The 18,188-nt window shown below is 43.7% G+C and overlaps 2 protein-coding genes across 2 annotated transcripts in view; both read right to left on the bottom strand.

The window, feature by feature from the left end:
- LOC118217064 (rab11 family-interacting protein 3-like) overlaps positions 1 to 626 on the bottom strand; it is a 48,644-nt gene extending 48,018 nt beyond the window's left edge. Inside the window, exon 1 of the mRNA XM_035398850.1 lies at positions 437 to 626. Coding sequence (XP_035254741.1) covers positions 437 to 466 — 30 coding nt within the window. The 5' untranslated portion in view covers positions 467 to 626. The remainder of the gene's footprint in view (positions 1 to 436) is intronic.
- Positions 627 to 2,027: 1,401 nt separating this feature from the next.
- LOC118217333 (nucleoside diphosphate kinase, mitochondrial-like) lies at positions 2,028 to 17,127 on the bottom strand. The gene is made up of 5 exons (XM_035399250.1): positions 16,617 to 17,127; positions 12,374 to 12,504; positions 7,970 to 8,071; positions 3,660 to 3,772; positions 2,028 to 2,981 (listed from the first exon to the last, which is right to left on the bottom strand). Exons 1-5 carry the CDS (start codon positions 16,789 to 16,791, stop codon positions 2,861 to 2,863), a joined length of 642 nt encoding a protein of 213 aa, XP_035255141.1. The 5' UTR covers positions 16,792 to 17,127; the 3' UTR covers positions 2,028 to 2,860.
- Positions 17,128 to 18,188: the final 1,061 nt, after the last annotated feature.

The following is an 18,188-nucleotide window of genomic DNA, read 5'->3' as shown; positions in this document are numbered from 1 at the left end:
TCAGTAATTATCACTTGATACAGGCATCTACGTGGGCCACACTTAAAATGCGATCGGGAATGTCTGATTCCCCAATCCACCCAAAACAGTAAACTATTTTGGGAAACATACCACGTAATGTCGGCCTACAGTACCCAGCAGACATTGCAAAAGTACCACAGCAAATCATTAAATACCAAGCTATACAAAAACCGCAACATGTATTTAAAAGACAAAGTGCGTTAAAATTGACAAACGTTGGCTCCCGACAGCCTCCTTACGGTTGTATGACCGTGGTTCACTTTAAATCATCATATGAACTAGAAGTCTAACACAACTAAAATAATGCACTGTAAACGGTCTGTACTTGAGCGCCAGAAGGGTGTTTATGGGGTTATACATCCAAGGTTCATGAGAATCACCTGACGGAAAAACCACGGATTCGAACACACTTTACCTGTTTTGTTTTCACGTGCGGCACGTCCATTATTTGCCGGTAAATTAAACAGTGACCTAGCGCGTGGGAAGACCCTTCTCTCTTCTGTGACGCGTGGGTGGGGTCACGATTTCAAAGTAACAGGCCTTGTCATCTGACTTTCAGAACCATGTGGATTCTCCAGCAATTTTCGTTCCGAAATTGACTTGACTTTACTTTGGCAATAACACTAGTACACATGTGTGCTTTGGTAAACAACAAATTGTTTCCCTCCAGTAATCAATCATCTCACTGTTTCTAAACTGTGACAGCCCTCTGTCTGGCTGTGTGCGCGTGCTGTTTCCATGCCTACCTGCAGGGGGCTCGTTAGGCTGATGCAGAACACCTGGGGGAATCAGTGGCACTCACCTGTACAAAGGCAGCTGAAACGAACCCATCTCTTACCTCCTCTTCAGGTTAGCTCGTTTTGTGCTCGTCTGGATTATGGGACTTTGATTATGTTCTTTTGCTTTTAAACTTTACGACACCTGACAGCACATGTTACGCACAACAAAACGCTCCCTTCACTACTGATCCTACTGACTTGCACATTTGCTACCATTTTCGGAATAGTTTACTATTTTAAGTTCATCATTAAACCTTCAGTTAAATTCCTTTAATCATGTGTCGTCTCCCTCTTTTGTCCTTCCCTTAAAGCTGGGTCGTGACAAAATATATTCAAGATGCAATTTAAATGTATATTAATGGTAGAGGGTGGTGGAGTGAGCCACTTTAGAGTTAAAATATATACCCAGCTTGTATTTCATGGTATTTACATGTGTATGTTTCACCATTTTAGAGAAACACGTGTTTGAGTCCTCCCATTTCCAGCTGTGCAAAATTAACAGATGAATTTAAAAGGAAATCAAAGCATTTTAGTTTGATATTTGGTTCCATAGCCCTTAAATGCCATAACTGCATCAGGTCTGTGACTCATTGACATCACCAGTCATTTGGCACCTTGTTTGGAAAGGCCTTTCCAGGCCTTCACTGCAGCTGCTTTCAGTTGGGTTTCTGTCTTCAGTCTCCTCTTCAGCAAGTGGAATACCTACTCGATTGGATTTAAATAAGATGATTGACTTGGCGAGTCCAAAACTTTCCACTTTCCTGTGAGTATCATGGCCGCAGACTGTGCCAGCGCTGACTGTGTCTCGTAGGTCCACAGAGGAAACGCACAATTGCCACCTCTGTTGCCCAGTTTACGGGAGGGTTGGTTAGGGGGTCTCATGTTTCATTGCTATGTAGTGACCCCTTCTGGTTGATCAGATGCCTCTGGACTCCATGTTAAAGCTGCATTTGAAAGGACTTCTGACCTACTATTTGTCATCAGACACACACTCAGAGAAACACAAACATGCCATGACATTCCACTAGTGTGCGGATTTGTTAAAAAAAGGGCTTTACGTAAACAAGACCAGGTCAAAACCTAGTACATGGCTGGACTTAACACACATGATCTGGCCGACCAATGGTGTAACTTCATCACTCACTCAGTCACAGACATTCGCGTTTGTAGGGCTGGCCCCGCTGTTGCGGTCCAGCCAACAATATAAGTCAATAAGTTACAGCATACCCGTTTTGGCAGGCACAGATTTATTGATAAAAACACTGTTTAGGCTACCGTCATATTATACAGTATGACCAGCTCAATCAGGACAAGACTGATGTGAACATCCACAGTGTCTCCTATAAAATGCTACGGTTCATTCAAGACCAGTCTTGATGAAGCTGCCTTCCTTAATGCCATCTAACCATACCTCCTGTACAGCAAGGCACTTTCCAGTTTTTACAGTCTTTAAGGCATCGCTGTTCCTTCGGTCCCAAACACTACCCTGCAATGCACCAAATAGCAAAATCACACTTTAGCTTACCAGACTTTTAAACCACTATGTACCTCACTGCAATGCTCATCAGATAGCCGGTTGTCATTTGTAATTTTGCCTTTAAATCTTTTTATTTTTTATTTTAATATTTTTTTAATATGAAGAACGATGAAACAGTCAACAAACTAGGCTAGCCAGCGTGCTCAAGATAAACATTTACCACCATAACCAACGCCTGACGTAATATTAACATAGTTCAGATCAAAGTGAGTTTGGCACTTGAGAATCGCCCTTGTGATGACACATTCACAAAATATTGCTGATAGAAGTTTTATCAATGCGTCCACTCTGTGCGAGACACTAGCCTGTGGGGAGCAGTTGTTCAATATATCACTAGTCAGTCCGCTGGAACAGCAAAGGCACCAGGTCAGCTTGCGCCATTGTGTCCTCGCTGCATTGACATTGGGGAGGAGAGCAGTGGCACTCTGGGATGCCCCTGGGGTGTGAGACGAGGTAGCTGTGATGTCACCGTGGTGCACCCGCGAGGCGGCCCTAGTCTCCTCCTCCGCCCCCCCCCGTGACCTCACAATTGGTAAGTGTTGCTATGGTCGCAGCAGACCCAGTCCAGAAGCTCTGTGCAGTTGAACCACAGCTGGATCTCCCTCTGCGCCCCTTCCACCGAGTCGCTGGCGTGGATCACGTTCCTGTCAGAGGGAGAGACCACACCCGCAGATTTGGGCCACCGGACGTAACAGGTGCAGGGTTCAGCTCTTACCGAATCTCTATTCTCCGCTCACATCAACAACATGCGGCCTCTCATTTCCTACGGGTCATGTGATTGAGGGTTTTTAATTCACAAAGGGGGTCAACAAAGTGAACTTCGTAAGAGTTCTGTAAGCAGAACAAGGGGGCAGAGTTTTAGGTGTTAATTAGCTAAAGGTAAAGTCTGCACTGACATCAGAAGTGTTTTTCACTACAAAGGGTGGTGAATGCACAAACAGCCTGCCACATCACATAATGAGTCAGAGACCCGCGGGGTGTCTACGCATGACACAGTGCTGGACATCCTCTAGCGCAGTGGTCTCCAGCCCTGGTCCTGGAGAGCTACAGGGTCTGCTGGTTTTTCATAGTGACTCTGCACTTCATGAATCAATTAGAGCAGTCGATTACGTAGTTAACTCAACTCACCTGGTGTCTTGGGTCTCAATTGGGTGCTGATTTTAAGGTGAAAACAAAAACCAGCAGACGCTGTAGCTCTCCAGGACCAGGGTTGGAGACCACTGCTCTAGCGTGTAGGCCAATGATTAGCCTAGACGGGCTGGGTGTGTTCACATTCGTACTCTTATTCCTGAATTCCAAAGGGGGGGGGGGGGGGGGGTTACCTGCTAATGTGAATGCTGAAGTCCCCCCGAACCGTGCCAGGGTGGGCCTCAGCCGGGTTGGTGTCCCCCACCATCAGACGAGACGTCCTGACCACATTGTGACCCTCCCACACCTGTGGGACAGAGGTAAGATACCCCTTAATGTCCTTACCATTATTGAAATGGAGTACACTGCAATATGTTCAAACAAAATATAATAACAATATATTGCAACACTTATACAATAAATATACAAATATTGCAGAATCCTGATAACGCAATATTAATTAAAATACATATAATATTCTTATTATATTAGATACAATATATTTCCAGTAAACTGCATTTTATTCCATGTCCATTTGATTAAGCCTTATTTCATTAGTACAAAAAGCTTTGAAACTGTGGTGAGAACAGCACCCTCCAGCTTTATTAGGCGTCCATATTGTTTTTGTTCTGAATATTATTACTATTATAATTAGTGGTCCAAGTGCTGGAACCCTATTGTGTTATTATTATTATTACTATTATTTTCTTAGTCTCTGTTCCTACAGAAATTGGCAAAACTAAAATCCGTCAGTAAAGCTCAGCTGCTAGGCAAGTTAAACACTTCAGTAATGTCACTGGGGTTTTCTCGCTGTCAGTTGCTCTAATAAACACCAGTTGATCGTGCCTTCTCTAAAACGAATACTTTACCAGAGAATCTGATTCATCCACAGCATGTTAAACTATGTTTTATTTATTTCAATTTTGTTTCACATTTTATTATTTTCCAATCACCAAAATTCATGCCCAAAATGTCCTTCTGCGGTTGTATGTATTATTACACCATTTCCTCGTCCAACATCAAGTTTCTTTTGTATTATTTTTTACATTAAAAACGTCTAAAATCCTCTGTGGAAGAGAGGTGTGGTCACGGAGCCGGCTGCAGGCGTGGGTGAGGGGGTGGGGTGGGGGGGGGTTAGTCGACCTGCAGCCGCAGCTGCAGGCAATTAGATAATTACTGCTAACGCTTTATCTGTTCTGCCTGCAGGGAGATCAGGGGCTGGAGTGAGAGATGCACGAGGGAGCTGTGAGAGGCGGTAACTCGTGTCTGTGTGCTATAATTCAAAAATAAAAACCCTTGTACCACAGTCTGCCCATAAACCTGGAGAGTACACAAGCATACAGTCTGCACATAAACCTGGGGAGTACACAAGCATACAGTCTGCACATAAACCTGGGGAGTACACAAGCATACAGTCTGCCCATAAACCTGGGGAGTACACAAGCATACAGTCTGCACATAAACCTGAGGAGTACACAATCATACAGTCTGCCCATAAACCTGGGGCGTACACAAGCATACAGTCTGCACATAAACCTGGGGAGTACACAAGCATACAGTCTGCCCATAAACCTGGGAAGTATACAAGCATACAGTCTGCCCATAAACCTGGGGAGTATACAAGCATACAGTCTGCCTATAAACCTGGGGAGTACACAAGCATACAGTCTGCCCATAAACCTGGGGAGTACACAAGCATACAGTCTGCCTATAAACCTGGGGAGTACACAAGCATACAGTCTGCCCATAAACCTGGGAAGTATACAAGCATACAGTCTGCCCATAAACCTGGGGAGTATACAAGCATACAGTCTGCCTATAAACCTGGGGAGTACACAAGCATACAGTCTGCCCATAAACCTGGGGAGTACACAAGCATACAGTCTGCCTATAAACCTGGGGAGTACACAAGCATACAGTCTGCCTATAAACCTGGGGAGTACACAAGCATACAGTCTGCCCATAAACCTGGGGAGTACACAAGCATACAGTCTGCCCATAAACCTGGGGAGTACACAAGCATACAGTCTGCACATAAACCTGGGGAGTACACAAGCATACAGTCTGCCGATAAACCTGGGGGGGACACAAGCATACAGTCTGCCCATAAACCTAGGGAGTACACAAGCATACAGTCTGCCCATAAACCTGGGGAGTACACAAGCATACAGTCTGCACATAAACCTGGGGAGTACACAAGCATACAGTCTGCCCATAAACCTGGGGAGTACACAAGCATACAGTCTGCCCATAAACCTGGGGAGTACACAAGCATACAGTCTGCCCATAAACCTAGGGAGTACACAAGCATACAGTCTGCCCATAAACCTGGGGAGTACACAAGCAAGGGGCCCTCCGTGTGCTCACGTTTATAATGCAACTGCAACCCCTGAATTAAAATGAGCTGCTAACTGTCCTTAATTACAGACCCTTATTTCTCATTGTCACACCGTTTTTCCTCCTTTGCTTCCAGTGCCCAGTCATGTTTGGATTCATGCTGGGAAAGCCCAGTCATGCTTGGAATCATGCTCAATCATGCTCACACTGCATGGCTCATTGTTGAGGGATTTCTCATTCCTTGGTCAGTGATTTTAACAGGCCCAAAACAGATTAAAGTACACTATATGACCAAAAGTATCTGGACACCCCTTGGTCTGGGGCTGTTTTTCATGGTTTGGGCTCGGCCCCTTAGTTCCAGTGAAGGCAAATATTAATGCTACAGCATACAATCACATTCCAGAGAATTCTGTGCTTCCCCAACGGTTTGGGGAAGGCCCTCTCCTGTTTCGAGATAAAAAACATTTCTATATGGACCTGCTTAGAGCCCTGACCTGAACCCCATCCAACACCTTTGGAATCAATTTGAAAGCTAACTGCGAGCCAGGCCTAATCATCCAATCAGTGCCCAACTTTACTAATGCTCTTCTAGCTGAATTGAAGCAAATCCCTACAGCAATGCTCCAACATCTAGTATAAAGCCTTCCCAGTAGAGTGGAGATCGTTATAGCAGCAAAGGGCGGACCAACTCCATATTAATGCCCATAATTTTGAATGAGACGTTGAATATCAGGTGTCCACACACTTTTGGCCATTTAGTGTATCATGCATTTGGAGTTGAGATCAAAAGATGAATTTAGGGATGTAGGGATTTCATAATACGTACAACTACATTCATACTCTATTGCTACTTTATTATGAAATCCCTACATCCCCATGGTTTAAATGAAGAATTTCAGCTGAACTCTCGTCTCAAATTCATCTTTTGATCTCAACTCCAAATGCCTTAGGTACACAGTAAAAATAGCACATTTCACTCTACACTTCACATACATTTGAAGGGCACAGTACAGCGTACATGACCTAACACTGTTCAATGACAGCGCTAAAAGAGCTGGTGTTGGGAACACTGCATGAGCGCTGATGCTGCAGGTAGGTCTTCACTTCAGGTCACGCAAGCTGTTGCCTGGCAGTCCTGTAAATTATATTTCAGGCCTATTATGTAGCAATCACTTTACACTGTCATAGACACAGTATTATAACTTGTTTTCATTTGGTTATTTTATATTTATGGTCTCTCGTTTTCTCCCTCTCCATCTCAGTCGATGTGTGGTGAGCATTCTGGCACAAAATGGCTGCCATGCATCACCAAGGTGGTGGCAGAGGAGTTTCCCTCCTCATCACTGGTAAAAAAAAAATGAACGATTTGAGTTTTCTAGAAATATATGTAAATCTAAAGAATTATTATAAGAATTAGTATTACTATTATTATTATGTTTTTGTAACGTTGACGCCACTTTATTTAGGTCGTTTTCGTTTAGTCTGTATCATAAAATTACATTTACTCTACTTTTTTCCAAAGTTAATTCACCTTGTATTTATTTTACCTCACGTTTTTTATTAGTAAGAATTTTGGTTTCTTGTTTTGCAAGCTATCTGGTGAATTATTCAAACTTTAGTGTTAACTTCAGCCTTGCCTCGTGAAAGGATCCGGCAGGCCATGCTAGTTGTGAAGGTCGGTAATAACGGCATCAGCATTGATTAGAGGGAAGTCACACCAGTGTCAAAATAGTAACACCCTAACAGGTCTACCTCCCAGTAACCATTTTATTTAATGTGGTTATTACACAATATTGACTTATATATATATATATATATATATAAATTTAGATGAAAGGACTAGAACATGGGGGCAACATAGCTCAGGAGGTAAGACCGATTGTCTGGCAGTCGGAGGGTTGCCGGTTCAAACCCCGCCCTGGGCGTGTCGAAGTATCCTTGAGCAAGACACCTAACCCCTGACTGCTCTGGCGAATGAGAGGCATCAATTGTAAAGCGCTTTGGATAAAAGCGCTACATAAATGCAGTCCATTTACCATTTAGAACGAAAAGACAAAATACTCCCTTGTTTAATATGCTCATATTAAAGACAGAAAAAAAGCCTTGGGTGCTTCGTCTGATTGGCTCACTGAGTGCCACAATTTCTCACCCTGTTAGGACCACTCACCATGGCAACCACTGGTCCAGAGTGCATGTAGCGCAACAGGTTGGGGTAGAAGGGCTTCTTCCTGAGGTCGTGGTAGTGCTGGGACAACAGCTCCTCCGGTGCCTGGGAGGATCAGCGACAGATCATCTTACACCCCGAAAAAATGAGTGCCGCACCACTGAAGTGTCAGCAAATGTAAAAACGTCATTAACATGCTTCACAGGGCCTGGGGCAGGGTGACCAGACGGACACACATTCGGCAGACTTCAACAAGTGCATATCTGCCACAGGGGATTCTCCCGTCAGTAAAAAAATTACAAACCTCCTGAAAGTACGGTGAAAATTTTTTATTAACATTAACCCCTTAAAAGCCATTTTAAAAACACATGGCTTTTTTTGTTAGAATCCCTCCCCGTCTTAAATAAACCGCATTATCTCCAAAACTATATACAGTACAGTCATGGCTCAAGTTTGACATAAAGAGCACATCTGTACAAAAACGGCCAAATCCTGATCATACAGGAGCCTCACTCAGTAAGCATACAGGACGTATTTATTCTGAAAAAAACAACAACAAAGAAAATTGTTTTGCATTTTCTTCATTCTGTAGTGATTACGTGTACTTTTCATACTGGACGAAACCAGATTTCTTTTTACAACTGTACCCATTGCATTACAGTACCGAGGGATGTATGCAACACCAGGATAGAAGTTTGGAGCGGATTGAACAAAGCAGAAAAATTTGACGTGTTTGACGCATCCAACTGCTGCTTCAGTCAGGAGTTCCACTGAAATTCGATCGGCTGCATGCGGAACCCCTCAGGAGCCAAGCCACGTCTGCTTGGACTGAGGAGGACTGCGCCGATGAAGGGAAGGCTTCTTCGCTGGAACAAAAATCTTCAAATCGGCAAGGGGACTCCTCCAGGAGATCTGTGATGATCTGGCCATATTCTGTCCATTTCTCAGCTGCAATGCTCAGTGTGCAGGTCCACCTCTTTCAGGTCTGGGGTGCGTGCGAGATTTTCTGCCTGATGAACGCAACAACAATCACTTACCCATTTTGGACTGTGAATAATGAAACACCCGGAACCCGATACATTTAATGTTTCACTTGCAATTCTACATAGGCTGGTTGATAAGTAGCACTGGAGCGGTTGAAGTTCGAGCTTGAACGCTCTCATGGGGTCGGTGAGTTAGTTGATCAAATTGTGCTTTCATTGCAATGGCAGAATCAGCCGATGCAGCAAGACGGTAACATCCACAAGGAACATGAGGTCTGAACCCATTTCTTGTCTGACTAAGGGTTTGTTCCAACAGCTTTTTTAAAAAATTTTTTTACCTACTTGCTTCCTTTCCTTGCCTTCTTTCCTTGTACAGAAGGCCAAATGGGTCAAAAAATATGTGACGTCAAGTGGAATCAAGTGTTGTCAGTGTGGGTGCATTCCAATCGCTTATTTTATATTTTATCGCTTATTTATTTTCATCCTTTGTCTCTGAGGTCCTTGATTGACACGCAAATTGATTCACTGAGGAAATTCCAACCCGTTAAACGCTCCTTCAAGGAGCTAGGAGGCTCCCTGAGAATTATTGAGCAAGGAAACACAAGTGCATCCTTTGTGGAAGTATTTTTTCGGAACGTGTGAGGTAAAACAATCGACCAGTCGATCCACCTCTCCCCATCTGCTACGTCTGTAATTGACGTGGCTTGAAACTGACGCTTGTAGGAGTAAGGATGTGGCCTTACGCACATTTCCACGATTCCTTTGTTCCCGCGTCCTTTCCTTGCGTCTCCGGTAGATGGAGCTAGGAGCAAGGAAAGGAAGCAAGGAGATAAAATAAGCGTCCAACAAATTCCGTCCAGCAGCGTTGTGAATTGTCGGTGATTCGGTGCTTTCGCTTGAGCCCCGTTCATTTCTCACACTGCTGCTCCAGGTGTAAAATGCAGCGGTATCTGGCGACTTCACGTCCACATTCTTGCAGTCTCACTGATGAGTGTTTCCAGCCCACCTCAGCTACCGCCTATGTCTGCTGTGGGGGGTCATTCCTGTGTTCCCCAGATTTATATGGCACATAATGGGAACATGACAAAGGGTCCTATGTTCCCAGGGTCCTATGTTCCCCAGCTCTACATGAAATCCTATCTGTGTTCAGTAGACAGAGACAGACAGTAAATCAATGATTTTCTGTCTTACTCCAGAAAACAATGTCAGCTAGGTCTACCAGCAAACAAATGGCTTAGCTATGCTCAGAAGTCCTCAATAATAATAATATTTTCCAAGAAATTATGAAAAATTGTTCACAACGTTTCGTCAGGTGCAGTAGAACTTAGGACCCTGGGAACTTAGGACGCTGGGAACACAGACACGCTCCCTCTGCCGTGCCGAATCCGAAAACCGTGCTCTTATCTAATTTGAGAGAATATTAACAAAAAACTTGTGCTTTATTCTGTACCTTCCCAGAGGTGTTATGTTCCTCAAACGCACTGTGTAATTGTGTAACGCAAGAGCCTGATGCTTTTTAATGGGTCCGTGTTTGGCAGGACACAATGCGTCAGTGGCCAGTGTTAGACATCCTTTAACAAATTCACCGGTTGCAAATGGCCTCCCTCTCTTTGCTGTCTGTAATACCGCAGCTCGCTCGTGCGGCATTCCCCTGAAAGTCCTTCCCAGCGGCCCTCGCTGCGCACAAAGCTTTGCATGTAGCTCCGCATTTAGCGCCAGAGCCTTGTCTTGTCTTTCCTTGCGATCCCAGAGTGTGCTGGCCAAATGTTTGGCATCATAGTGCTGTCTTTCGTGACTGCAAGACTCCAGGCAGATCAGGCATACTGCCTTTCCGTTCTCATCTGTGAAAAAATAACTCTCAAGCCACTTTTGTTTTTCCATTTCCCACTTTTTTCCCACCTCTTCAGACTCTTTACCTCCATTTTGCTGTGATCGACTCTAATGATCGTTCAGGCAGGGGGACCGCTGAAATGCAGGCTAGGGCAGTCAACATTGGCCAAAAATGACAGTCGAATATTCCTTGGAAAACACGTTAGTTTGAATATATTTGAATATGCTTTGCAATTTAAAGTAATAATTCTGTTTAAACCTTTTGAATAGATCAGCTTTTTTTACAGTACGTTATCCTGCCAAAATGCCAGAACCCTCAAAACACTAGCGCGGGAAAATAAATAGGTAAAACTAACTGAACTTGGTAAGCATTTTATGCCAGTGTCAGGCCTGCATGTTATTTTCCAAAAATACCAGATGGTCCACTTGCAAAGCGGCCAGTGCAAATGTCTTTCCATTCACCATGTTCTCAGAGGAGGAAGAGACACGTTCCCATCGCACTGAGGAACCAGGGAAGAAACGAAAGTGCCGTGTTCCTCAAGTAACAGCATAGCAACTACCAGTATGACGCAGCGACGTTTTGAACAGAGAAGGCGCTAAAGTGCGAGATTTATTTTTGGTTTCACACACACAAAGTTGAAAGAAAGACACGCTGCATTTTTTTCTCTCACATTTGAATATTAATTTTTGAGCTCAAATGTGTTTTTTTTTTTTTTTTTTTTACAATTCGAATAACATTCAAATATCAAACCATTGTTTGACAGCCCTAACGCAGTCTATGAAAATTTCTAGTTACATTCTGACATTTACTTCATTAATGTATAATTATTATATTATTGGCTGGACCGCAACAGCAGGGCCAGCCCTACGAACGCGAATGTCTGTGACTGAGTGACTGAGTGAGTGATGAAGTTACACCATTGGTCGGCCGGGTTATGAAGTTACACCATTGGTCTGCCAGTCCCAGCCATATACTAGGTTTTGACCTGGTCTTGTTTTTATTGTGGTTATGATTATGGGTGAATAATTTACATAATAATCTTATACTTTATGTGCATATTATTATTATTTGTATTTTTTAAACTGCATCATCTTCCTCTCCTTCCACTGCCTTGATGGGCCAAACCCAACGGCCAAACATTGCAGGCCATGGTTTGGGCCCTCTGGTATAGAACATATGGAAAATTGAGCAAGATTTAAAAAAGTAGACTTGAGATAATTAATCATTAATTTTAATTCTTAAATTCTTAATTAAGGCAAATATTCAAGTCAAAGTATTCCAACATCGCCCGTGTTGTAGAGCAAGTCTTCGTGATTACACTGACCAAATTACGGTTGTGAAACTGTTACTGTAGGTCTTCAAAATGGAGGTAGGTAGGCCAAAGATGGAGCGTAAAGCAGGTCCCTGGCCTGAATGATGGCCTGATGGTTTGTTTTTTATAGTAAACCAATGGTCATCACTCCAATGTCAGAATGAGTGTCAAATGTCAGAGAGGTCAAGATGGAAAAGGAGCTATTTTCTCCCAGAATCACCCTCCAGGGAAACTCAAGCTGAAGAATCGTCCCTGCTCCCTGACCCCCGACCTTCTCTCACCTTCACCATCTTCAGTCCCACCAGTTTGAAGCCCCTCTGCTCAAAGCGCTGCACGATCTGGCCCACCAGGCGGCGCTGTACCCCATCTGGCTTCACGGCGATCAGCGTGCGCTCTCGAACCCCGGGTATCGCTGCCATGCACACACAGACAGAACCACACACACACACACAGAGAGACACACACACACATGCACAGAAACACACATATATTAATTCTTTATTTAGGTCCACATTTATAAATACGTCATAAGGGCCCAAATATATTTCAGTTGCTGTCTGATGTCCTTCACTTCAGTGGCAGAAAGCATATCAGTAGGGATAAAGCAAACAAAATGCAGGTTAGACATTTGCACCTCAATTGCACCGACAGGAAACATTATGGGTACAAGAAACATCTTCTCCTCCACACACACAGACACACACACACACACACACACACACACAGCCACACCCACAAACAGAAACACACACACACACAGACACCCACAAACACACAGACAGACACAGAAACCCACACACAGAGACACACACAGACTGTGGGGAACAGATAGCACAAGGAGAGCAGTTCCTTGCGCACTATACCCCACCCACTTTTTCTGGGGGCCTAACTAATGCCTCACAACCAATCAGATCAACTCAGTGAAGGCTGGTCTGAGGCGAAGGCAGCGATTACAACTGGGAAACACCTCTGCAAACTGCCTTCTGAGAGTCTGACCAAAACCTACACTGGCGGCTCCATGGCACTCCTATTGCCATTTACTGTCGCACTAAATGGCAACCCAAGCTGGTCAGGCGAGACGGTCTCTTGCCCTCCATGATCAAACCATCTTGGATTCCGAGACAATTCATTACCTGCCTTCCGCAGTCTAGCATCTGACTGTACCAGCAGCCTCACCAGCCCCAACCGAATTATGGCTGGGGTTCAAAAGTGTTTTATATAAATCTGAAACCAGTATTGAATTTGCTGATTGAATCAGAATCCTTTCAAATCCCTTATTGAATCTTTTAGGTACATTTTTGTGGGGAAATAGTGGACAGAGCAGGGGAAAAACTATTTCTCAGATGTACTGCTTTTATTGAACTCAGTAACAATACACATACATATTTTTGACTTGCCATTATCTAGGCCATGAATCACAAACAATTACTGTAAGTTACGGACACTGACACCGCAACCTCTCAGGGAAAAATCCATCATACCTATATGATGTGGTTAATGGACTGCATTTATATAGTACTTCTATCCAAAGCGCTTTACAGTTGATGCCTCTCATTCACCCATTCACACACACTCACACGCCAACGGTGAAAGGCTGCCATGCAAGGTACCAATCAGCTCGTTGGGAGCAATTAGGGGTTAGGTGTCCTGCTCAGGGACACTTCGACGCGCTCAGGGCGGGGGATCGAACCGGCAACCCTCCGACTGCCAGACCAACGCTCTTACCTCCTGAGCTATGTCGCCCCTGTGGAATCTACTGTGCTGAAAGGATGTAGGCCTTTTTGTGGCACTCATTTACCCAGTCCTCCCTCACCTTTCCGCTCACTGCTGAAGCGAATGGCTTTGCCGTTTGCGGGCCACCGCACAAGCACTGACAAAGCTGGAAGTCTGAGCAGAGCTGCCATTGCTAGAGACGCCGAAAGTAATGTAATGCACAGAGAGGAGAAAAAAAGCAATTACCAGCTTATCACTCAGTCTGTCAATGAAAGAAATCATTGCCATGACTGTGTAGGCTAGCTAGCCTAGCCTCGTAGCACTAGCGACATGTTGCGCTTTACCTAAGACTGAACCGGCTGCACTTGTCGCTGGTTGAGCACACTGCACTCAGTTTTATTTGATGCTGTGTATTTAAATATCTAAGCAGCAGATGAGTAGTCCCTCTTTCATCTGTGAGAAACTTTATCTGAGATAAATTTTTGAGGTCCACTTTCTGTGGTGGGGAAAGACTCAATAAGAAATTTCTTTACCTTATGCTTATGGAGTCTGAATACTTCACCAACTCAGAACTGGTGCCAAAGCCCAACCCTACCCAAGTGGATAATTACCCAATGATAATGCAGGCACAACGTATCACATGTTGTGTGAGCTAATAAGACTGGGTGACTCACTGATTTCTGACCCTAACCACCAGCATCAGCAGAAAGACAGCCATGTCCCCGGCCACTGAGGTTCCCTAATTCTGCGTGGGGGACCAGTGTCACTCTGGAACACAGTCTGCTGTTCACCCAATGCAGTGGCATTCCTGCGAATCCCAGCCAATCACAGCAGAAACAGGCAGAAGAGGTAGGATCCAGTTACTGTAGATGTGCTGTGGCCAGCAGATGTGGTTAACTGTCTGTCACTCAGCCCGATGTACAGTCCATCCCAGCTAACTCTGCACAGAGAGGGACTGTTCTGTCTAATGACACAGAGAACTCAGCAGGCATGGCGTCTCATAAGGGTCATGTACACCCAATTACATTCAGGGAACAGCAGTGCCGTTGTGCTGGCACGCCCGTGTGCGCTCTCACTTTAGCAGCCCCACATCTCCGCACTCACAACCACACACTGTCCACGGCGTTACGCTGTTACCCAGGTAACCCACAAATCTCCCTCTTCATTCATAAAAACAAGCTACTACTACTACTACTACTACTACTAATAATAATAATAATAATAATTATAATAGACTGAAGAGACCGGTACTCAAGTCAGATACAATTAAATAGGGACAATATAAGAATAATCCAACAATATTTAAATCACTTGAGAAAATTCATGTTATTAAAGTCCAACTGTGCTGGAAGTGCAGGGAGACTCCTGACACTGATCGACTGAACATAACGTATTCACAGCCGGTCAGGTGATTTACTGTAGCACAGATAAGACGTGAAGCACACGGTGCTAGATTAGCCTGTTCTGCTGTACCATAGACATTACAACACCATTCTGCTGTAGACTGATACAGAATGAGGCCTGTTTAAAAAACTGCATGGTGGCAGCAATGCGTCCAGTAATTGGAGGTGACCTGACCTGATCAGTGTTTCTGAATGCAGCACTTCTCTACCTAATTTTGTCCAACAATCTTTTCTGACAAACTGAGGACTGTAACTCTGCATACACGTCCACTCCTCAGTCACTGCAGAGACACAGGCTTTATCAGTTTTCACAATTGTTTCCATATGATTTGCCTTTTACTGCATAAACATGAGCCCAGTGTAAAAACAAGACTGGCAAGAACCTAATTTCATCCTGAAAACCAGCTTTGGGGGCCAAGAATGTCAGTGGCAGTCTATGGCCTCTGTCATAAAGCCTTCTAAAACTTGACAGTTCACAATGACCAGACTTACTCCTGAAACTGCCCTAAAACTCGCTGAAAAGCCTGTGGGAACCTCTTGACCGGATGGGGGGCTATGAGTTAGATAAGGAGGAAAAGTAACTACCCAAAGACTTTCAGCCCTTATTTTAAAATGCACTACGACAGTTTGATCTGCCGATGTGTACATTACAACTAGTCCTGTCAGTGCAGCGCTGTCAATGTTTAAGCAGTCAGCAGTTTCGACGTGTACAAAACGACGTCTGTCGCCAACTATGGAACATACTATTCCGCCTACATACAGAAACATTGACAAGGCAGGAAGTAAATGCTAATTCACCTCTTAACCCGTTACAGTGTAAAAACACTCGTGACAATACAATAAAACGAACACATAGTTTCTAGCGTAATCTATCTTTCTTAGAGTAGCTTACTTTAAAAACAAAACTAAGAGTTTTCGAGAACGTAAATGCAATTTCTGCCCTGAAATGAAAAAGGAAGTGTTTCTGCATATAATTCGTATCTGTAGTGTATCGAACAATGCAATGTTTAAATCGCTTCCGTTTCATAATTTGAAACAAGATAGCCTATGTTGTGTACACAATATCTCATCAGCCTTCATGCACTCGTAGTTATGCGTCTGAAATAAGTCGATTCGCTTGTTTTGTCTTCTGACATGTTGCACTGGTTACATCATTGCAATTTGAGAAATATAAACGAAAGAAAGAACCAGAAGGGATTTTAAGCAATCGCTAAGGTTCTGAGTCCGTGAAAAGGACGGCTGAACGAACTTAAGACATCTTCATTCGACTGCCTTTCAAATCAGTTTAGAATTATGACATCGTGACTTTGACTGACACATTGGGCAGCTATAACATAAGTACAAAGCACGAATTTAACCGTATGAATAAACATAGCAGGTTTCATATTTATGCATCCTAAATACCAACCTGAGGTGGTGGCGTAAAAGCGCCCCAAACCACAATTGTTAGTCGGATCGGGGCGTCTTGTTTTCGCAGAAGCCCACGCCGGGTTCGAACTTTCTTTTCGCGGTTGCGATGCACAAATACTCCGCTGGCCTTGCAGGACAACGTTTCTCAGTATACATCGTTGTAATAACACCATAGTAAAATATTGATAAGAGACTACCTATACTGTTAATAAAAATGTATTTAAATCCAAAGCTCCGTTAGCTTTGCTGGATTGCGTCTTCCTCCGGTCCGTTTCACTGGCACAACGTGGCAGCTGACTTGGTTGGAAGTTGCAAAGTCAATGTCCTTTCTTTTGTTGCAAAGCGCAAGCTTCCAGCTTGGAGGCCTGTCTAAACGAATGTAATTTGCAAATTTTCGCCAACAAGAGAACCCCACCTCCAATGGAATATGTTAAAATTTAAAGGGGAATGGAGGGAGCTTTTTTAAACCCATGAGTTTCTGGAAGCCTACCTGCGTATGGACTAAGAAACTAAGATATTTAAATATAAATTATGTCTGGCAGTGTGCCACTCGCGACAAATGCGGTCTGTCAGCAAGGCTTCAACAAGCCACCTCCCTCAGGACAGAGTTTGTCAGAGAAATGAATTACATGCATCAACCTTGACATAAAAAAACGGGATTGCGTGTCATTTAGTTGTTTATGAATGCCTTCATGGAGAGGGTCCCAACAACTAAAACAAATACAGTGCCCTCCAAAGGTATGGGGTGAAATTAGTTATTTTTGTAATATACTGTGACCTCCATAATGTTTGGGACAAAGGCATAGTTTTGATTAGCCTCTGTACTCAACCATATCGATTTGTAATGAAACAATTTACATGCGGATAAAGTGCAAATTTTCAGCATTTATTTAAGGGTATTTTTTTATACACTTTGGTTTCACTATGTAGAAATTACAGAACATTTTTGGGCACCATAATTTTTGGGACATATTAATATTATGTAAATGAAAGTAGTCATGTTTAATACTTTGCTGCATTGTCTTTTGCATGCAATGACTGCCTGCAGTCAGTGACCCAAGACATCACCAGGTGCTGAGTATCTTCTCTAGTGATGCTCTGCCAGGCCTGTACTGCAGCCCTCTTCAGTTCCTGCTTGATTCAGGGGCTAGTTATCTTAACTTTTCTCGTCACCATAGGAAACTCAATTGGATTCAGATCAGATTATTGAATCGACCAGTCAATAATTTTCCAGGTTTTACTTTGAAAACCTCCTATGTTACTTTAGCAGTATGCTTGGGATCATTTGTCTTGCTGTAGGATGAAGCACTGTCCAATGAGTTTGGAGGCATCTGGGTTAATTGGAGCAGATAAGATGTATCTGTCTTCAGTCTCCTCTTCAGCAAGTGAAATGCATGATGGATTAGATTTAAATCAGGTTATTGATTTAGCTGATCCACAATGTTCCACTTCTTCCAGTTTGGTTGTGTAAGCAATGTGTGCGCGGTCATTGTCTTTGCTGCACCAGCCGAAGAGGTTGGAGGAATTTCTTGGTTCATAGCCAAACAAAATCTGTCAGTGCATTTCTGAA

This window comes from Anguilla anguilla, chromosome 17 (genome assembly GCF_013347855.1).
Source record: "Anguilla anguilla isolate fAngAng1 chromosome 17, fAngAng1.pri, whole genome shotgun sequence".
Lineage (NCBI taxonomy): Eukaryota > Metazoa > Chordata > Actinopteri > Anguilliformes > Anguillidae > Anguilla > Anguilla anguilla.
Note: the sequence above shows the minus strand (reverse complement) of the source record. Positions and strands in the feature narration are given on the sequence as shown.

Bases quoted from the DNA above. Each gene is read 5' to 3' on its own strand.
- LOC118217333 (XM_035399250.1), bottom strand. From the start codon at position 16,791: ATGGTGTTATTACAACGATGTATACTGAGAAACGTTGTCCTGCAAGGC. The intron at 3,773-7,969 runs GTGAGTGGTCCT...TCTGTCCCACAG, and splicing joins CTGGACCAGTGGTTGCCATG to GTGTGGGAGGGTCACAATGT. The intron at 2,982-3,659 runs GTAACCCCCCCC...TCCCTCTGACAG, and splicing joins TTCAGCATTCACATTAGCAG to GAACGTGATCCACGCCAGCG.